This window comes from Natator depressus, chromosome 1, assembly GCF_965152275.1.
Source record: "Natator depressus isolate rNatDep1 chromosome 1, rNatDep2.hap1, whole genome shotgun sequence".
Taxonomy (NCBI): domain Eukaryota; kingdom Metazoa; phylum Chordata; order Testudines; family Cheloniidae; genus Natator; species Natator depressus.
In genome coordinates this window covers 226031500-226054502 of record NC_134234.1, presented here as the reverse complement: position 1 = coordinate 226054502, position 23003 = coordinate 226031500, and the positions used below count along the sequence as shown (strand labels likewise).

The window sequence follows — 23003 nt, the reverse complement described above, 5'->3', positions numbered from 1 at the left end:
CTCAAGTCTTTATTTAAAGATGTTAAGTGATGGGCATTTTACCATGTTCCCCAGAAAGCGATTCAAGTGTTAAAAATGGCATCTTTTCCCAGTTGGGTAGTCCACTCATGAACAAGATTGGGGTACGTGTACATATGAGCACATGGAACGGTCATCTATCTGTACCTACGTCATTGGGTAGAGACAATCAAGAAATGGAAGGTGTGGGAATTATGAAAATTTGTTTAATTTTTTTCGTTAATGTTTTGGATGGTTTTTTCCAACCAGCTTTACTCATGGGTAGCTGTCATTAATGTCAATGTGAGTGATTTTGTGAGCATGCAGAGAAAAATTGGAGCCTTTATGCCCTATACTTGGAACTTGAAGTTCAGTGAACCAGTCTGTGAAAGCCAAATCTGTGAAAGCCTCTGGGTATACCTTTTCTTTGAGTGGGTTAAAAGCATTGGACATCCATTTCTCTAAATGTGGAGGATTGCCTCAAATAATGTCTACTGTTGATTAATGTGGGAAATATAAACTCCAGCATCTGTGTATCGTTTATGTACTGCTACATAGGCCAGATCCTCAGCTGATGAGTGTTGGTGTTTAATGGAACTACACTGTTTACACCAGCTGAAGATCTGGCCTAGTGGTCCTACTGCTGGTCTATGTTCAGTACGAAGCCATACATTTACATTACTTGAAGAGGAGCAGCAAGCCCTCTATGTCTCTCATCATTTGGAAGAAGTAGTAGTTTGCATACAAGTTGATGTATTAACTAGCAAAAACCCTTGTCAAACATGAGTTGAGGTTGCTTAGCAGTACCTTGTGCACTTTCAGAATATGGAAGTTAGCAGCTGAAAACTGAAACCTTCAAAAAGCAGGAAGTACACACCACAGAACAAAGTGCAAACACTACAAAGCCAGGAAATGAAGAGTTAAGGCAATGTCTGCTACTATTCACATTATAATAGAATCACAAAAAATACAGTTATCAAGAAAATCTGATAACTTTACATTTCCTGTTTTGGTTCTTGATTTAGTTAGATTGTAATTTGGGGAAAGTGAAAGATTACCTTCAGTGCTTTGACATTTGAAGGCTTGTTTCTTTCTTGTGTATCCACAGATATTGTGAACAGAGATATGAAGACTACATTGCAGGTTTTGTACTGCTTGTATTCCAAATACAAGACCAAAGAAACATGAAGAGTGAAACCAAGAGCTAGATTTTCTTGCTAGTGTATGCTGGGTTTAATTTTCAGTCCCTAGCTATGTGTTTGCCACTTTGCACATGCGCACACCCTGTATGACACTTGTTGTATTAATATGCTTTGAAAAGTGTGTATGCTTGCAAAGTTGCAGTTATGTAACTTGTGCTATCTATAATATAAATGTGTGTGCACGTGCGTATTCAGGGGCCAGTGTTTTCTGCTGTTCCTTGGCTGTGAATTTTGCCACAGAAACAGAATCCACCCCTTGCTTCGTCTAAGGCCCCAAAATGCTGTAAAGACTTGTCAGTGTGCTACCCAAGCCCCTGGCTGCAACACCTCACCCTTTTATCAGTGAGGGAGCTGGAAGTCATTTTTAGAACTTCGCACCTGTACTTGCACTGAGGTTGCTGCAGCACCATGATGGAGTTGAAGTCCATGGATAGATTCCAAGGGGGCTTGAAGCCCATAGTCCAATAACTCCTGTACTACATTTTCAGGCAGGATGATGAGATTAATAATTTTAAAAAATGGCTAGCGGTATGAAACTTGACAAGGCATGAAATGTTTGAAAAAACCTGCTTGCCTCTTAAAATACGTTTACATTGGAGAGACTATGCAGGCCATCCACTGTACAGTATTGTGGATTTCCCCGGTCCTCGATACCTCCTAAAAAACCATGAAAGAGCCCCCTTATTTGCCCTTTAATCTAACACAACATTGTGGCCTGCTGCAGCCCTCTTCTCCCTGCAACTCTTGTGCACCTACTTATGGCCAGCCTGAATACTAGTCTCTGCACTATCTAAGTGCAAGGGGAGAGGCTAACATGACTCCACCTTCCCCCTTACAAGGGTGCATGGGAGGGTGGGTGGGGTGTGGCTCATTCTATCCCAGTAACACTCAGAGTCCAGCACTGACGGGAGTTTATACTGAAACCTTTTTGTAGCTGCCACTTCTGAGTTTGCTCTTGTGGGGCAGACAACCTGTATTGGGACTATACGGGATACCTGTTCTGTACAATACCTCCAGCAGCTGCCACTAAGGTATGCAGCCCCGCAGTCCCCACCGTAATGTAGTTGTGGCTGCAAAACCCACATTCCTCTCCTTTAACTGCTACCCTGGTGTTTAAGTCCTAGGCCCTTTGAGGCTTTCTTCAGCTTCATTTGACCTTAAAGTTATTTTAAATTTGCATTTCATGTATATTTGGCTTTGAAAAATTATAATTATGCATAGCTACTAAAGGAGAGAGTTCTACAAACCGCTATGAACATCATAATCCCATTTGCATTGATGCTAATTATCAAGATACATTTTACAAAGGAAAATCCAATGTCTGGCACCAACAAGTTACCAAAAAAGAGCACCCTGCTTCAATAGCAAAAGTTAATTAAATCAGCTATTCCAAAAGATTCATATCTGACGTACATTCTTAGGGTTATCTCATGTATGAATCTCTGTAGATATCTTGTTTTATTCTCCTGATGGGCTCCAAACATCTAATGAAGGGGAAGATCTTAAAAGTTTGTGTTCTTTATTCACTGATACGTTTACTGGAACGTTACATGAAGATTAGAACACAGCTAGATTACTGAGGATACAGAAATAGAATGTCCATCACAGAGGGATTTAATGACTCTGGGGACTGGTACTATGGCATAGGCACAGCCTTTTGCCATTAGGTAATTGGTTAGAATCCAGCCCGTGTTGCTAGTGACTGGAAGTCATTACTAGATGATGTATTTTTAGTGGCCTATGGTCACATAAACACCACCCAATACCGGAAACCTACTGACCGCTATACTTGCCTACATGCCTCCAGCTTGGCTGTCTACAGCCAAGCCCTAAGATACAACAGAATTTGCTCCAATCCCTCAGACAGAGACAAACACCTACAAGATTTTTATCAAGCATTCTTAAAACTACAATACCCACCTGGGGAAGTGAGGAAACAGATTGACCGAGTGAGACAGGTACCCAGAAGTCACCTACTACAGGACAGGCCCAACAAGAAAAATAACAGAACACCACTGGCCATCACATACAGCCCCCAGCTAAAACCTCTCCAGCACATCATCAACGATATACAACCTATCCTGGAAAACAATCCCTCACTCTCATAGAACTTGGGAGGCAGGCCAGTCCTCGCTTACAGACAGCCCCCCAACCTGAAGCAAATACTCACCAGCAACCACACAACAGAACCACTAACCCAGGAACCTATCCTTGCAACAAAGCCCGTTGCCATCTGTGTCCACATATCTATTCAGGGGACACCATCATAGGGCCTAATCATATCAGCCACACTATCAGAGGCTCGTTCACCTGCACATCTACCAATGTGATATATGCCATCATGTGCCAGCAATGCCCCTCTGCCATGTACATTGGCCAAACCGGACGGTTTCTACGTAAAAGAATAAATGGACACAAATCAGACCTCATGAATGGTAACATACAGAAGCTAGTAGGAGAACACTTCAATCTCCCCGGTCACTCAATAACAGATTTAAAAGTAGCCATACTTGAACAAAAAAACTTCAGAAACAGACTTCAAAGAGAAACTGCAGAACTAAAATTCATTTGCAAATTTAACACCATTAATTTTGGCTTGAATGGGGACTGGGAGTGGCTGGCTCACTACAAAAGCAACTTTCCCTCTCTTGGAATTGACACCTCATCATCAATTATTGGGAGTGGACCACATCTACCCTGATTGAATTGGTCTTGTCATCACTGGTTCTCCACTTGTTAGGTAACTCCCTTCTCTTCATGTGTCAGTATAATAATGCCTACATCTGTAATTTTCACTCCATGCATCTGAAGAAGTGGGTTTTCTACCCACGAAAGCTTATGCTTAAATAAATCTGTTCGTCTTTAAGGTGCCACCGGACTCCTTGTTGTCTATGTGAAATGAGTTGGTGATCTCAGTCCAATTCCTAGCTAGGCAGTAGTCCATATCACACAAATAACCCTTTCCTACTTTTTACAGACCCTTTCCTACTTTTAACATCCCTATTTTACAGACGGAGAAAATGAAGCACAGAAAGGTTAGCAAGTTAGTGCAGAGCAAAGAATATGATCCATAAGTGCTGGCTCACAATCCCTTTCTCCAGAAAGCACACCTTCAAACTTTCCCTTTTCCTTTCTCCAAAACATGTCTGTCCATTAACCATGCCCCCTCCATCACCAGATCAAGAGTGCAATTCCCACAGCTGGTCACATAAAAGCTCTTCAAATGTGTTACTCTGAAATGAATGAAGAATGCTACCTGTCTTGAAAATTGGAGATGGTCCTGATTTTGGAACATTTTGTGCTCTTTTCGTAAAGGGGAAGTTCCAATAAATAATGTAATGGAACGGAAGGTAGGGCTGTGGGAAAGCATATATTTAGATTTCATCTCATAGCATTTAAAATCTTGTGGTCAGATCCTCAGCTAGTGTAAATAAATACAGCTCTTTTGAGGACAATGGATCGAATTATGCCAGATACCTATCTAGCTCCTGAATAGGTGGATGGACTATGCTCTCCTTTCCACCTCAAGTTCTTGTAAGCCCTTTTGTAATGAGTAATCTTTTATTTTTATTTTTGATGTATGTTTTCAAAAGGATGACAACTAATGTAGTTGAATCAGTAACTTTAAAATAGAGACTGAAAAATGAATATTTTAATGTGTCTTTCACACTTTAAGCCAATTCATAATGTGCGTGATGTCTTGAATAAGCATATGTCTGATTATAAAAAGCCTATGTCTGATTCGTAAAGCATACTTTAGAATTTTAGTAATCCATTAGACAGCCACCCACTCCATAATTTCCTATAGAAATATGTACAAGTGCACTACTTATGTATGGGACACAGTCATAGATTTGTCATAGATTGATTAGTAAAGACAGAGTGACCGTGCTAAAGCACATATTCCATCAGCATGGAACTGGGGAAAAGAGAGTTATTTATTATTATTCTAAGATGTTATTTGTGCCTGGCACAACCAGTGACAGACTTGCTCTCTTTTTTCTCTTATGATTATCAGTCAATAAAAGAAAAATAAGCCTGTTTGTTCTGTATTTACTGGCAAATCTATCATGACATTTTAAGTATACCATGACATGTCCATATTGGGGCATTAATTTGCCTTGCCATATAATTAAATATACAAATGTAACTCTCCTGTAATTTTTAAATCCTAGAAATTAAGTATTCCCTGAGGGGAGAATTGGATGTGCTACTAGAATTCTAATCTATTCTGTTTTCATTACACCATATAAGTAGGCATATAAATTGAATTATGATGGATTGAAGACTGGCAAGTATTTCTAAAGAGCCAATGGCTCTGAGTGTATCAAATAATTTTAGAAGACAGAAAAAATATTGCACTGTTCTGTTGGGGACACTGGGGCATGGCCACTAGGTAACTCGAGGGGATGGAAGACCACGAGTGTCGATGAAGCCCCCTCGCACTAGGCCCAGGTGTACTTGGCCCCCCCTCCCGCCTGGAGGCACTCGCAGCAGCTCTGCGTACTAGGCCCAAGTGTCCTTGGCCCCCCCGCCTGGAGGCACACACAGCAGTTATGCTGAGGATCTGCAACAATATGCTGCAGAGTCAGACTGCCTGAAACTAAGCAAGGCCACACAGGGCAGATATGGAAGAACAATGCTGAATAAAGCAGCTTTATGTATAGTTTAACAAATGATACAGAGAACCAGGGAACTAGCTGGGAACTGGATTGGCTGGCTATATGGATACTTGGGGCAGCTTGCTATTGGATAAGTATGCTGGGAAAAAGGATGTATAAAAGCCTGTGTAACTTCCTGCTCTGTGTACAGGATTTGAGATTCAAATCTCCCTGTACCTATTTGAAGCTTCAAATAAACTTTTCTGCTTCTCCACCCCGTTGTGATTACTGGGTGTAGCACACCGGGTAACGAACCACTCAAGCTGTTGTTCAGCCTCTCGGCACTGGGTGCTGGCAACAGTTCTATTAAATATTCAACAGGTGATCCAAGATGCTGCTAGTAGGGTGAATGCAAAACAATTCAGGGTGAATGCAGGGTGTTATCAGCTTGTTATATTGTCCTCATTTTAAAGATGGGTACACTGAAGTAGAGAAGTGACTTGTAAGTAGCTACACAGTGAGCCACCAGCAAAGACTTGAGCAGTATTGACAGGGTCCTAAGCCTCACTCCCATCGTTATTCCTTTAGATTGTACTGTCTCTCAAGCAGATATACTGTCTAGCAGACAGCAGAAGAGAAGAGCCCTACTGGGAAGAGAATCTCTGAGGACAGGAATGTTGGCAGCAGGGCCAGTTACCCAATATGCACTCAGCGCACTTGCACAAGGCCCCCATCTTATGGCAGCAGGGCCTTGTGGGCCAGGAAAGGGGCAGGGCATTGTAGGGGGTGAGGGGCAGAGGAGGGCTCCGTCTGCCTCGTGTGGCAAAGCCCACAGGCTGGAGCAGGGAACCAGGCCAGACCCACGGGACAGGAGCCTGTGGGTGTTTGCAGCCAGGCAGGTTCATTCTCCAACACCTCAGGGGCTCCCACCCTGTGGGGGCAGGACCTTAATGTCTCCCATCCTTCCAGGGGCAGGGAAGGTGTGCCCAATTTCCATTGTGCATAGGGCCCCAAAATTCTTTAATCCTGGCACTGGCTGGCAGGAGGCCTGTGGAAAGAAGAGCCGAGGGAAGGGTGGAGTTACTGTGATGCACTGATTGTACGCTTTAAGCACAGGATGCAGTGGATGTGCAAAAGCATCTAGACTTGTTATAGAATAAAAAGGAAAACAAATAGACATAACTAATTTGAATACAGCAGGCTCTGTAAAACTCATGAGATCAGGATTCCTGGCCCTCTACAAGACAGGAGCTACTTCCTATTGGTTCCTTAATCACTTTTGAACTCCCCAGTGTGGGGCCAAACTGCAATAGGAACCTCTCCCTGCATTCTTTCCAGGTAGCTGGCCCTTAAAATTTGGGAGCAACAAGCAGTTGTAGTCCTAAAATGACCATTATACGTTTAACTGCTGAAGGCGAAAACCTCTTTTCCTTCCAGCGGTAAGTATTTTTTTTTCTCCTTTTCTAATTCTTGAAGAGATCATTTGTCCCCAGAGTTACCTGCCACCATCTCATTAGCAACTAGGTTTTAAACCTTAGACATCAGTTAATCAAAGTTTCCCCTCCCCCTTAATTCAGAAGAAAGATACAACTTCATTGCTCTAAGGACTAACAGCCGTACTGAGGTTTTGCACGCTTTATTTTTCAAGGAATTTATTTCAGAATTAGAAATAACTGGTGATATTAGTAGGGAGGTTGCAGAAAACAAAGCAGAAGAAAGGCCATGCTACATCATCCCCTCCATTGATGCAGAGGCTGGTGGATTTCACATGGAAGCTCACATTTCCAGGGGGAACACAAAAAGAGAGAGAGAGAGAGAGACACTAGACTGGAAATTAAAGTGAATCATAATTCAGGAGCATCACTGAAGGTTAAAACCCAGGGAGGTCTTTTTCAGCCAACAGGTTGTTGAATCTGATATTGAAAATAAAAATCTCCCTTTTGAATTTTGGTTTAAAGAACATCAGAACACCTTTTTTCACTGATTGTTTCTGTCCACACCCCAGTGGCTGCAGGCTCCCAAAATTTGGCTCTCTCTCACTCCATTAAAACAAGCGTGTCCTGAGCCCCTCAACTTTAGCAACTAAGCAATATGGAAGGCTTTAAGGATTTCGTCCAGAGACATTTCCAGGGTGCCTTTCTAAAATTTAAACCTATGAAATCTCACCCACCCTGGTGGAAAAGATCCATAGCCTCAGAAATTATATAAAACGAGGTAAGTATTGAGTAGAGTAGGCCAGAAAATGATTTTTTTTCTCAGTGGAAAATTTGGAGTTTTTGGTGAAAAATTAAAAATAAAAGTATTTTGATTCTGAAATAGTGCCTCATGGGAGGTGCAGTTCCCATGCCTCATGCTCCCCTTCTGCTCTATAGGCTGGGATTCCTGGTCACACTACATCTCCCATGATGCACCATGGTCTCCCTCTTGGTGAGGGGTATATCATGGAAAGTCATACGGCTGCAGTGCATTATGGGAGATGAAGTCTGGCTTGGGAACCTGGTCCATAGAGAAGAATGGGAGCATGAGGCTACTGAACTGCAACTCCTGTGAGGCACTGCAGTGGCATTTCAGGAAAAAAATATTTCTGGTTCTGGGTGTTCATTTCTTTGACAAAAAATTAAAAATTTTCCATGGCCACTATTTGTGAAAACTTTAGTTACAAACCTTATTTTCCATCAAAAACCTGTTTTGATAGAAAATATACACTAGCCCTATTCTGTGTCTTCACCATGACTTGTGTGCCATTGCATGCCTCATGATTCAATGTAATTAACACCTCTGGTCTCAAGCATTTTTTCTCTATATTTGTCAGCTTTTATGATGGACTTCATGTTACTTTAACGGTGGTGAATGTAGCTGGCTGAAGACCCCTTGAGACTGAAGCCTCCAGTTTACTACCAGGACACTTACAGCTCAAGTAATGGCAGTGTAAACTCCCTTCCTGATGCCATAGAAAATTAACGTACCTCAAACCAGTATTGGAGAATCCAACTATTTACTTACCTAGAGGAATAGCCCCAGTAATGTCTGAGCACTTGATAACTAGTTGGAGTAAAAAGAAGGCAGTTTTGGCTCGATGCTCCCTTAGTCCTTATTGGTTCTGATAAGATTGCTGACCGGGTGTGTTGTGACAGATCACTCTCAAGGGTATAGAAAAGAATAACGTTGTTATGGAAGGACTTTGTCTAGGATGCTTTTCCATGAAGCTAGAAGGTCAGGAATTGCTGTTGAAACGTCTTTTAGCGGATCCCCACAGCAGGAATTTTGACTCCGGCCCATCTCTAATTGAGAACCCATGTAAAACGCATACCTTGTACTTTCCACAGAGCAGATGGTGCAACAGGCTTTACTGACTGCAGCCAGTAAAATAACAGATTGTCTAGAAATTTTCTTCACTCTTGGCAGACAATTGAATTTAGAGTGCAGCATGTTGCTTAAGCTTATTATACATTTCAGCAAAAGTGGGCAGTCAGTGAAATTTTTGTCATCGGCTTTACTGAAAGCTCCTTAAACTAAAAGATAGATGTTGGAAGTCGCTTCATGTTAAATGATTTGGCCAACAGTTGGGTGTATGTGTTTGTACCCCTTTTGGAGAAGACTTGTAGTACTGTGAGTAGAAAAAGACATTTTTGTATGTGTAGGATTAATTTACTTGCCAGACTTTTTTTTTTTTTTTTTAAAAGTATAGTGGAAACCTCTTACGTCTAGTGTGTCACATTTCAAAAGTTTGTAAAACCATACTTTGTTTCCAATATTGCATATGAGAAAACTGAGCTTTTAAATGTATTAAAAGTTAGGTCATGTATATTAATTCTTTGTCACAATAGCGATTTTGATTCTTGGAAGGATAGCTAGGTAAGTGCAATTAAGTCTTGAGCCATGTCTATGCTGTGTGGCAAATTGCCGGCACTACTATGATGGGTCACGTGCTCTCTCTTCTTGGGGGGGTGGGGAGGGAGTTCAGGGCACCATTTCTTGCCCCTGAACTGGGGTATTAACTGCCCCACTAGTGTCCTAGAGGAGGGGAGTGGAGAGGGAGGGACCCGGGCCTGCCCTCTACTCCAGGTCCCAGCCCAGGGGCCCCAGGGATAGCGGTAAACCATTAGAACTAGCGGTTCCTTCCCCTGGGCTACTTCCCTCTCCTGCCCTTCAGCTTGTGGGGCTTCCTGCCCTCCCTCTGCACAAACCAGGTGTCCCTTTACCTAGGGTCTTGGTCTTCTTAGCCCACCGCAGCACTTCTCCAAACTCTCCTCTGCTTCCTTCCAAACTGCTCTCTGCTCCAACACCAATCCACTCTGCGTCAACTCCTCCTCTTGTCTGATTGAAGCAGGGGGTTTTTATCATGTGACTGGCTTCAGGTGCTTTAATTAATTTATAGCAAACTTTCTTTATTTCTACAGGGAATAAGGCTCCCGTCTAACACTCTCCTGCTGCCCTCTGGCCATGCTGTATTACAGCTGGCATATTTAGCTTTTTAAGTGCTTTCTGTAAAGAGCTACAATGGCAAGAAGCGAGTTGCTGTACGCAACAAGTTTTATTGATCCTACATAACCTAGAAAGTGTGCTAATACTGTTGAGCTCCATCTACTGTCACATTATCTGTCAAGTGACTCTTATGGAAGCACTGGGGAAAGAGAGCGAGCCTGGGAGTTTGGTTTCCCGAATCCTAGGTGAATGCCCTAAGTTCAAGACCCTGCTTCAGTGACTATGTATTTATATATAAAAAGTGGAAAAGCTTCAACAGGAGAGACTGAGAAAGCCCCACTCCAGAATACTCCCTAGTCCGGGGGCTAACCAACTCTCTTGCCATGTAGGTGACTGTAGCCAGGCGGGGCACTCACCGCTGCAGCGACTCCTGCTCGTCAATCCGGGAATTAGCTCATCCAGCTCAGGAGTGCCCTTGTTATACCAATAAAATAAAAACCAGCAGGATCTTATTAAAGGGGAAAAGGCAAAATGCCACATTTACTGTGAATACACAAAGAATCATAGTAAGCAGTTAGTTATAGCTATAACATTCCATTCAATTTCATATTTATTCACACATTCATTCATACACACACACACACAGGTTCTGCAAGGTTATCATAGTTACCAGCCTTAGAGTTGTTCATGCCAAGCCACTGGCCAGGTGGCCTGGACATGAGGAGGGAGCAGGGCCTTGTCAGATGCTCATCTGATGCTCCTGGACGTTGGTTTGCAGAATCAGACCCCTAGAGTCCATTTTTATAGGAATTTCTTACTATGCCAGTCTATGGGAATTGCTTCATCATGCTGTTGCTGAATCAATCGGCAGATGGCACATTCCTGACGGATCCGTGCTGCCAGATGTTATCTTGTTCTTTGGTTCTCCCATTCTTGAGGCTGTTGGGTGGATTCCAGTCTGCCCTCTGGGGGTCCTCTGGTTATTTCCACTTGACACCTCCCTCAGCCGATGGAGACTGGATTCTTAGGCTGGCACCTCCCTGATCATTCAGTTATTATCCACACCAAGCATCCATCCACATACATCCTCTATTTCTATTTTAATCACAATTGTTAAAGCGAGATGAATACAACAAAAGGGCAGGGAGTCTCTGGGTGCTGTTTCTGTTACAGAGTATTGCTTTGAGTCTCTCTCTGTGTGAGTAGTTGTTACAAAAAATTGCTTTGAGAACAGACTAGAAAGAACTAGAATGTTAGAATGTACTAACACAATTAGCAGCTTGCAAGTTTCACACATAGAGGGAGAGAAACAGTACCAAAAACCAAGAGACCTCTTAATTAGTAATACCCTAGAATTTAAACTATGGGGAATCATACTCATTTGTGATTTTAATACAGAACTTCTTTAATATGCTCCAACACCCTCCTCTGGCCGGTTCCTCCCCTGCCCTTACCTGCCCCCCTATCTCCACCACTTCAGGCCCCACATCCTCCCGGACCATGGTGCTCCTTACCTTGGGGTGCTGTCCCATGGCAGCATCCCCACACTCTGGGTCTCCCCTCCCAGCGGAACCCCAACCCCCTATACCCACCTTGCCTCAGTGGCTACTCCCAGTCGTCATCTACCCCCTTCTCTCAGAGGCAAACTGCAGTCTGAAGTGGCCACCCCATCACTGGCAAGGGGGTTGGACTGCTGCCTTTTCTTGCCCTGGCTGCCTCCCTGCAGCCCTAGTACCTCCCCTGGCCTTCACTCAGGTGGAGCTGCAGTCAATCAGCCCAGGCTCTGCTTCAGAGCGGGGCGGGAAACAGTCACCCAGCTCCAACCTGCACTCAGGTGGGGCTGCAGACAAAGTCAGTTAACTCAGGCTTTCCTTCAGCTAGTCTGAGGGAGGGGGAGACTGCCACTCATTGGTTGGGTGGCAGGGGGGACGCAGGCCCTCCCACTCCACTGCGCCCCAGCCCTGACCCCTAAGGGTGGCGGAGCGCTCTGCCACCGCGTCAGCGGGGATCCTGACCTCAACATGCTGACTCGCTCACTGTCAGCTTTGCAGCCAGACAGGGATCTACTACCCCTGGGCCACTTGCACTCTCCCACTCCAAGGGTACCTGCTGGTCTGGTGAAGTAAGGTGATCGGCAGGGGCCTCCGTTGCCAGCAGAAGCTCTGCCGGGGTTGGGCCAGCCGGCGGTCCTGGCCAGCCATCTGTCTCCTGCAGGGTCGGGTCGTCCAGGGGTCCAGGCGGTCCGGGTCTGTCATCTGCTTCCCCCGGGGTCAGGTCAGTCCAGGCGGTCTGGGCCAGTCGTCTGCACTCTGCGGGCCTGCTGACACCTCCCAGCACGAGTGCTCAGGGGACCCACCTGTCCCCTCCAGTGGCTGGGCTCCTACTGAGCTTCCAGGTCCCACCTTTATACTTCCGGCCCCGCCCCTTGGCTTTCGGGGGATGAAGCTAGGGGATAGGGCTTCACCCACGAGGGGGTGGAGCCGCCCTCTTCCTCTGTTTGGGGAGGGCCAGTCCACCTCACTACAGTGACCCATGTTCAAATTCCTTCTCACATAAAGAGCAGGGCGAAACTGAATACTGGTTTCCCAGGACCGTAACCATGGTGCTAAAGATTATAAGGAAGGGCCTCCTCCTCCTCCAATCATTCTTTACTTCTGTCAAAGTGCCTGAAAGTTTAGACTTGACTTGACTTTTTTTGACTTTTCTATTTGCCAAAAAATACTTTAAAAAATTTAAATTTAAATTTAAAAAATTGTTTTCAGTTCAACCCAAAGTAAAAATAGTTTGAAATTTTTTTGGACTTGCCAGCAAACTGAAAAAGCCATTATTAGCACAGCTCGAGTCGACTCCCAGGTTAAAGTTGTGTCAGAAGTTTTCAGATTAATAGGATCTTTAAACCTTTATTTTGTAAAAATCTCACTGAAATGACAAAAACCAAAACACCGAATGCAAACTTTGAGCATGACTTGAATTTTCATTGTGGGCTGATGAAAAATGAATGGATGGAGTGAAAATAATGTGAGTTAAAAATTTTGATGACAAATCTGCTGTGATGCAAACACCATCAGGAAAGAAAACAGAGAGTGATTGACTGACCCACTCCCCCAACTCTATAGCCTAGGGAGGAAGTTACTTGAGCTGGGAAAGAGGGGACTAGGACTTCACATCTTAACTCTTCTCATTGCTGTTTACATTTCCATGCAATATGCTACCCTTATTTTGACTGAGGCCATGAACCCCAAACTAGAAGACGGTCAGGAAAGAGCTGCCGAAAACTTCCCTCTACCATCCTCCATTTTTAATGTAAGTTAGCAGAGAGTTTATGCAAGGTCACTTCCATCACTGAATCCAGGTCTCTATAACGACAAACTCCAATCTTATTCACCGCACCCCACTGCCATTTTGAGACAATTGTTGAAAAACAGAAATTAAGGTGCATTCAGAAGGCTTGTTTTTGTGTTAAAGATAGCACAAGGTGAAGGGGTTAGGCTAGAGCACATATTGAAATGTAGTTCGAACACAGTTTTGTCCTTTCTGTACCGGGTAAGCAAGCCGTATTCGAAACCTTTCTTGATCTGGAAGCATAATGAATTAAAATCTAAACATGGTGCTGTGACAGAGGTTCCTGATCCAGTGTATTATCACTTGTATGGCAGTAGTGCCTAGAAACCCCAGTCAGGGGCCAGGACCCCATTGCACTCTAGGCACTGTATAAACACTTGAACAAAAAATGGTCCCTGCCCCACAGAGCCTTAGCTGCCTGGACTATTGAAACTGGTACAGCTTGTTGCAGGAACAACTAGCCTGAGCATCTGGAGATCCAAATTCTAGTCCCATCACAGGTTTCTCCGTGTAAACAGATTTGTTTCTAAGCAGGAATGTTTGTTTACGGAGGAGTGTGATTAATCTGTGTTGGGTCTGCTTGTATAGAAATGTCACACTCATCCCAGCATGTTGTGACATCTTCCTACACCAGAGGAATATATAAACTGTTTCCCAAAGTTAAAATAAAAGTTTACAAGCTCAGTTGAAACAATCTTTTTTTAAAAATTGGTTCAAAGGACTTTCAAAGAATTTTGCATGTTTACAGCTCATCTGATCTCCCCACCCCCCACCCCAGTGAACACTGAGCACTATAAGGATGCTCGTTTAGAGCCATCCCTCCCCAACTTAGCACAGGTTTAGTTTCTTGGGCACAACTGCTGGGGTGCGACAAATAGCCTTATTTATAAATAGCTGGTTTCTGCCATGTATTTTCTGGGTGCTCAGATAATCTGAGATAATCTGGCCTATATAAATACTTTAAATGGCTAGAGGTGGTCTCTACAGGGCTCACATGCATATCCTTATACTTGCTGAGAAGCATGTTAAAGTAGGTTAAACTGCTTTAATGCACAGCTCCTGATCTCTTGATATCCCCTAGGCTATTCAGTCATACAGTCATAGGACTTTTCATATCATATCTGACCAGTGGTCTCTACAGTCTTATACCCTGCCACCAACAGTGGCTTAATACTAGATAATTCAGAGGATGGTGCAAGAAACCCTACAGTAGGCATTTATGGGATAACTGCCCCCAGGGAAAATTCCCTCCTAACCCCCAACAATTACAGGTTGGCTTGTGCCCTGAAGCTTGAGGGTTGCTATGTAGCTTCCAAAACTCTTGTTCATTTTTAATACATGATTTTAACTCTGGATATTCTTGTTATCCATATAAATGTCTATTTTTTAAAATTCTGCTGAGATCGTAGCCTCATTTAGTGGCAGTGATTTCCACAGGTTAATCGGGCATTTTGTGGTCTGAGACCAGGCTTCTTTTTAGTCATGTCAGTTTAGAAAGTAGAAGCTATCTAAATGCTTTTTATATCTTAAGTAACTTTGTGTTGTAAGTTCTTTGCCACCACTTCTTCATAGCTTGTTATCATCACTCTGTCCCATTCAGTCTCCCAATTTCCTAAGGTGGTGTTGAACAAACATTGGATAACTTTTCAAAGTCCTGTAGGAAGTTACACTAATGTATGTTTCTATTGCTTGTCTATTAGAGATGAACTCAGAAAGAGAGCCGCTTGATAAGCACTTTACAAAACTTAGCTGAACTTTGCCTCAGCTCTGTTGGATATGCTAATCCTAATGAGCACTCCCATCACTGGAGTCAATCAAACTGCATACAAAAATGACCTAAGTGGCCTGTAAACAAGAAATTAGAATGATCCAGCTTCATGTAATAAAGACAAATGGAAAATTCTGTAGCCTGCTGAGATAAATGTTCTGAACCTTGGTGGATTCGTAAGGTGGAAACATTATGAAGTCTAAACAAGCTGATTGATATAGTCAAGATATTATTAGGATTTTTTTTAAAGGTACAGCGATCACACTTCCCAATTTTGTTCTGTTTTCAAAGATTCCAATGTTTTGAGATATATTCTCTGCACTTAAAATGGGGAATACCACTGGAACTGGTATCATCTCTAGAAAAACAGAAGAAATCTTTAAAATGATAGTGACCATAAAACTAAAACTTTTTTAGGATTGCCTAAGTATATAAGAAAAATATCAGATATGTCTAGTGAAATAGCACCAGCAGCAAATTATTCCGAGTTATTCCTAAGAGAAGTTTCCAGGTTCATTATGTGTCAGATATTATTTTAATTGATTTTAGTACCTTTGTAAAAAAAAAAAATCTGGAGTGCTGTTGAAAAATTACATACCCCCCAAAAATGATGTTGGCAGTGCCTTTTTCTTTGCTTTTCTTCATTTTCTGCTCCAAGTTGTGTATCTCTTCTAAATCACAGACAGTAGTCTTGGATTTTACTTGGTTTTACCTGAATCTGATCTTTGCCTATTCATCCTGTTCTGTCTCAGCTGGTTCCTTCCACTTGAAGAGAGGAGGAAGCTCTGTCTGGCAACTTGCCCTCACAACCCTTCCAGGCTTGTAACTTGACCTCAGATGGACCAGGGAGGATCGAGAGGAATGATGGCCTAGTGGTTAGGGCACTATGGAGACCTGGAGTCAAGCCCCTGCTCTGCTACAGACTTCCTGTATGATCTTGGATAAGTCACTTAGATTCTCTGTGGCTCAGTGTCCCCATTTGTAAAATGTGGATAATAGCACTTCCTTAGAGGTGAATTGTGAGGATAAATACATTAAACATTGTGAGGTGCTCAGACACTATAGTAATATGGGGTCATATAAGTGCCTGAGATAGGGGCTCTGCTTGTCCAAGGGTCACTGGTACATAACTTCAGTCTGAAGCTGACAACGTTTATCTTGAATATGTCAACAGGCAATAGAATGGAGTGCCTCTTCTTTTTCCTCCCCATCCCTTTCTCTTTGTTCTACCAGTGTTTGGTTGAGAAATTGACTTGACAATACAGAAGGCTTTATAAATAATCTAAGAACATTTTAATCTTTGCACAGTTAACATTTCAGTCACTCAAGAAAAGGGTTAAAAGAACAGATGGCTTTGTAATTGGCCATTTTTCTCTGAACACGTAGAAAAAGGGCAGAAGGTTAATATAGTGTGTAGTTATTGGGAAATTAAGCCTTAGACTGTGAAATAGAATGCTAAGTCATAGTACTGGCTTTGGGGAGCGAAGTAACATAAAAATAATCCTTAAACCATGACACATATTAAAGAATGTGTAGTTAATTCTTTGTAAGCTAACAGCCCAGCTTGATATATTCAATGAAACGGACAACTGCTATGTTTTGCTTTGGTACCGAGTCTCAGTGTAGTAATTCAGTTTCCAGTAACACAGGACACCACAGAGTGCTACAGATGGCAGAGTTGGGATAAGAAGTGACCTGCGAAAGGTGAGAAAAGACTACCGGGGCGGGGGGGGAGGGGGGAAGCGGGGTTCTGACTTGAAAATAAAGTTACACTCCTCAACCTACACTACATAAAAGAATGTGATTGTACCAACTGAGTGGTAATGATATCTGTGCTAAACAAAGTATGCAGTCTCAGGCTCTTAGTGTGAGCCTGAGCCATCCACACCTTTTGGGCTGCTGCTGCCCTGTTCCCTTAAAGAGGTACTTTCATAGTATATCATCCAGGATGCGGATCTTGTGACTGTCATCCGTCACCATGGATTAATATAACATTCTTTGTCTGGGGGTTATGTCTTAAATTAATCTGGAAATGGAAGTTAGTGCAGAATGGGCCAGCCCGTGTGTTAAGCAAAGGGTCTCTTGATAAGTGCAGTGCTCTGTACTGACTGCCTGTGGGCTCCTTGGTAGAATTTAAAATATTGGTACGGACTTATAAAGTCCTAAATGCCCTAGGACCTTCGTATATAAGGATATGTCTACACTTCCTGTTGTGACATATTTTGGACCAGTGAGGGAGCAAATTCCCATCAGATATGCTAGGTATGTACTTGGGAGGCAAGCTCCTCCTGCTGCTCACTCTACCACAGCTACACTTCTATCTTTAGTGTGCTAGTTCGTTCAGAGATAGTGTGGGTATGTCTGCCCATGCTGGAAATTACAGCTTCAGCTTGAAGTGTAGGCACACCCTAAAAAGTTCCTCTCATTTGCTTCCATGCTACCACGGTTGTGGTAAGCAGAGGTTCTAGAACTGGAGTCCCATTAGTATAAAAGAGGGGACTACTGACAGGGTATCTTCTTATAGGGTCCATCCCCAGCCTTTGGAATTTGCTCCTGTGATGGTCCAAAATAGTCGCGTTTTCTGACCAAAAGGGAACACCCAGCTCTTCCTCCTTGGCTTTGATGGAGGAGGGAGATTGTGGGTTTTATGAGCAGGTCTGTTGGAAAGGGTTTAAGTTTCGTGTTACTGAGAGGGTCTGTTAACTTAATGGGATTGTCCTCTATTTAAAGTTTGTCAGAGGCACCCTGAGCCTGGGGGAAGAGGGCACTCTTTTCAATAGCTCTTTTGAAACAAACAATAAAATGTATATATTTGCCCACATATTTCTTTAAAAATTGATCTTCCCATGTTAGCTAATTATTGCGAAAGCAATATGGATCTAGGGACTTGAAGTCAATGGGAGTCTTTCCATTGATATCAATGGAAGTTAAACCAGGCCCTTAGAGCATGCCTTGCGAGTACTTCCCAGCCTGTCACTTCTCCTGGCCTCTTCGATCTTTGCAAATAAGTAAGAATGCTCTACATAAATATGATATCCCAATTCTGTCCAAAAGTGCAGTCTTCTTCAAAAAGGCCTTTTCATCACAGAAATGACATTCATAATATTGACACCCCCCCAAAAATACCAATCAACCGACCAAAAAAAAAACTGTAATCTAGAAACTGATCAACCTTAAAAAAAATTAATTCCTGAAAAGGGAGAAGTGCCAAAAGATTCCAGGAAGTCCACTAAGAGCTTTGCTATTGACTTCACATGAAGGGTGGTCAGGTACTATAGTGATTGGTAGCAGAATAAAAACCCTGAGAGAGAGAGAGACAGATGAATGGATAAACACATGATTCTGGCTTCACTGCAGGGTCAACCATGAGGAAATGCTGAAGACTCTTAGAGAGAGAGAGAGACTTCAGTACACACACTTCAACAGTGACAAAAAGAATATGGAAAAATACTGGCTAAGTATTTGCATAAATGTTCTGTTTTTTTTTCAAATGTGCTCACTTATGAAAGCTCTCCCCACTCCCCTGTGTTAAAAGGATTATGTGGTTTTTATACAGTAGATTTCAGAGTGGCTGGCCTCAAGACAATTAATCAGTAGAATTTTTATTATCAAAGTTGTTTACACATTTGTATCTGCAGATGGTCCACATATAGCTTCCTAGTGGAGAATATCCCATAATTGTGCCAAAATATCATTCCTGAGATTGAGCTGAGGTTTCTGAATTATAAAATGAATGCTTTGTTGGAGGTTTGGTGTAGAAGTGAACGTATCAGGAAAGAAAAGGAAGTTGCTATGTCAGTTAGTATAACAGTATTTTGAAAACTCTGGATGTGTGGACCTAAAATGCATCTCTCATTGGCTCTAGTTGGTACTGAAGAACAGTTATGTTTTGAATTAGTGAGAAAGGGGATATCCATCTGGTGATTCTGATTGCATGTTAAACAGTTCTTGCAAGTCGTGTTTGCAGTCCACTCTGTGTTACTTTGGCCCTCAAATTACATGAAAATGCCGTTTAAGTCAGTAATGCTTCAGCTACAAAAACTGAAAGGTTGAAGCATACACCAACTTAGTTTAATTTGTTATGTTCAACTGTTATCACAAATAAATAAAGTGGCCACAAATCATTACAAAAGTGGAAACAATATTTGTATACAGAGGTGTGTCACAAGGACGTCCTGGCTCTTTAAAGGGCAGCCAGGTGAAAAATACCTATTTTCACTCACTTTCTTATTGTTTTTTAATTTTTTCCAGGTGGAAAACAGTAGAACAGTGTGAAAAGTGTTTCCAAATAACAAAATGTCATTTTAAGTCCAAAAGAAACAACATTTTTCATTTTGTTGGGGAAAAAACTCTCAGAAACCCCCAAAATTTGGGGGGTAAAAATGTCTAAAGGAGATTTTTATGGGGGAAAATGTGGGATTTCTGATCAGCTTTCATGTGAAGTGAGAGACCTTCAGGGAGCAAGTAGATGTTTTCAGGCCTCTCCTCTGATCAGATCTGAAGGAGGAAGGACTGCTGGTGACTCTGGTAAGGAAGAATAAGAACACCAGTGATTTCTGGTAAGGGCTGTGAAAGGAGTTGGGTGGAGCGAAGATGGGTAGACCTTCTAGAGAAGATTGAAGGAAGAGCTTTGTTTGTATTTGTATTTGTGAACTGACCAGTCCAATCTGGTGGATCACTGCACTGTAGAATGGTACTTCAGAGAATAAGAACTGGAGGATTTGGCTTGTGTGAATTCTTTGTTTGCACTGGACTTTCGTTGTCCCAGCGGGAAGGACTTCTGATTGGTTTGGCTGAAAGGGTGAACTATAACTAACTACCCATATAGGGAAACCTGCATGGAGGGGTGTATGTGTGTAAACTGACAGAGTGGTTGTATATGCCACGGAATGAAGTAAGCCCTACTGTTCAAAGAGGATTAAAAAGTATTCGTGGAAGAACTTGTGGTACTCAGGAATTGAAGGATTCTAGGAAAATAAGTGGCAGGTAAATTGGGTAGACATGGGCTGTATTGTGTCCTCATTTGCCATTGAGGAAACTGGAGCTTGAGCATGGGCAGCATGTGACTCCTGCCTTTGGGGAGGCTGGGCATGAGCTCCAGAAGCTCCCTAGAAGTGTGTGCGTGGGGGGGGCCACCGGCGCCTGGACTGTGGCCCTGCCCCCTGCCCGCCCCTGCTCACCCTTCTCCCCCTGAGGTCCCGTCCACGCTCCGCTCCCACTCTACCCCAGGCCTGGCCCAGCCTGCCCACTGCTTGTGCCTCTTCGCCCCCTCCTCCGAGACCCCCCCTGCCTGCCTGATGCTCTTGCCAATTTGCCCCCTCTCCTGAGGCCCCCCCCCCACCACTCGTGCCTCTTCATCCCCTCCCCCAGGCCACCCCCGCCTGCCACTCACACCTCTCCATCCTGAGCGGCGGGCAGGGGATCCTTGGGGAGAAGAGGTGGAGCGAGGGTGGAAGAGGAGCAGCATGGGTGGGGCCATGGGGGACAAGGATGAGCGGGAGGGGGGGCCTTGGGCCAGAGTGCGAGCAGGGGTACAGCCTGGACGCCCTTTCGGCGGTGGAATTCCCAAGGTGGTGGGCTGGCACGCCTCCAAGAAGAAGGTGTGCTGCATCCTGTTTGGGGAGTCTTAGTCTCCTCTGGCCTCTTACACCCGCTGCCCATGAGCTTGAACCTGCTGCAAGTTCTTAGGTGGTGTCTGTGTGGGGCGGTAGGGGGAGGGTGATGCATAGATGAGAGACACGTTTTCTGAAATGTGCACATACGTTGTGTAGGTGTTGAGGCAGCAACTGCATAGTATAGAGAATCTGCTTGGCATGGTGAGGTATTCCCCTCCTCCATTGGTGCCAGGATCCCCAAAGGGCCGTTTTGAAGATGGAGACTGGGTATGGCTGGGGCATTGGTGCTATACCCTCATCCACGATAAGGAAGTCAAGTACAGCAGCAGCCATTTTCTAGAAGAATCTATACTCCTCATTGACAAAGGGATATAGCTAGTTCTTCAGCTTCACCTGTACGGGATGGAGGGTCGCTCTACACCCTCTCTCCTACCAATGACTCTCTTACTACCTGATCCCCATGTGAGACTGATCTTATCCTGAAACTCAGAGCCACCTCCCGATCTCAGTCGCACCGGTTTTACATTACTGTAACTCTACGGCTATTGGTGGAGCTACTCCTGATTTACACCACTGTGACAGCTGTATCAAGCCCGCAGTGTTAGAAACATTGGATCTGTGTATACCTAGCAGCCAGGGAAGTGTATGAGATCTGCTTAAGACCTGCTGTATTACAAGGTAAATGATCGTTGCCTGGAAATGATCATTCTTACTTGTAATTCTTTTTTTTTTTTTTTTATTAAAGCCGAGCTTTAAGGTGCAGAATATCTTGAGGGAATTTGCTTTTACTAGCAAGGGATACAAGTGAACTATCAGAAAATCATGAACCTTGTAGAAAAATGTTAAAATTGGAGTACTGGCCCACTTGTTGTTTCAAAGCAAGAGACTGGTGCAGGGAATGATTAATCAGGGCAGGCCACACAGGACAAAAATGCCTTAACAAAAATTGGCAACAGCTCAACTTAGGCTGAGGATGGTGGTTGACATGGACTAGAGCAGGGATCAGCAACCTTTGGCACGTGGCCCATCAGGGAAATCCACTAGCGGGCTGGGACGGTTTGTTTACCTGCAGCATCTGGCGATCGCAGCTCCCACTGGCCGCGGTTCACATCCCTCAGTCTGCGCTGCTTCCCGCAGTGGATTTTCCTGACGGGCCGCGTGCCAAAGGTTGCCGATCCCTGGACTAGAATGATCACTTTATGTAAACAAGATGATAGTGCAGTCCAAGGAAGTGTAGGCTGACTTCTGATATCCCTGTTTATTTGTATTAGCTTCTCCCATGTTTGCCTAGTTTAGTGCCTTAAAGTGCAGCAGAAAATTCAAATTGAAACTGGGTCCTGAGCTGATAGTCACACTGCAAATCCACTTGAGAAGGGACCCTGCAAGTGCCTCCTTAATTTGTAGCAAATAAAGAGCAAGGGAGGGTAAGCGATCCCCACCAGAAAATAACATAACCAGTTCCGCTTCTTTTTTAAAAAGAGATGCTGTGGGCAGTGATGAGCTGCCAAAATCTTAACAACGGGTTCCCTCCTCACCCCACGAGGGGGTCGTTGCCCACCCCTGCCACCCGGGACTCCTGCCCCATCCAATCCCCCCACGTTCCTTGACGCCCCCCCCAGGACCCCTGCCCCATCCACCCCCCTCCCCTGTCCCCAGAACTGGGCAGGAGGGTCTCGTGGGCCACTGTAGTGGGTGCCCACCCCACCCCTAAGAGCTGGAGGCACCTGCCGGGGGGCGAGGTGGGGAGTCCTGGCAGTGCTTACCTGGGGCAGCTCCCAGGAAGCATCCGGCAGGTCCCTCTGGCTCCTAGGGGTGGGGGAGCATAGCTGGGGGGGAGCAGGGGGAGCGGCCGCTCCCCCCACTGATCACATCAAAATTAGTGCCTTAGGCGCCGACTCCCTGGGTGCTCTGGGGCTGGAGCACCCACGGGGAAAATTTGGTGGGTGCAGAGCACCCACTGGCAGCTCCCTGCCCCGCGCCCAGCCCCAGCTCACCTCCGCTCCGCCTCCTCCCCTGAACGCACTGCCCAGCTCTGCTTCTCTGCGCCCCGCCC

General features: G+C 44.2%; 1 protein-coding gene across 1 annotated transcript in view; it reads left to right on the top strand.

Annotated features, from left to right (window-relative positions):
• Nucleotides 1-1543, top strand: part of PARVG (parvin gamma) — a 31881-nt gene extending 30338 nt beyond the window's left edge. Inside the window, exon 13 of the mRNA XM_074949134.1 lies at nt 1106-1543. Within this exon, the coding sequence (XP_074805235.1) occupies nt 1106-1185 (80 nt within the window). The 3' untranslated portion in view covers nt 1186-1543. The remainder of the gene's footprint in view (nt 1-1105) is intronic.
• The last annotated feature ends 21460 nt before the right edge of the window (nt 1544-23003 follow it).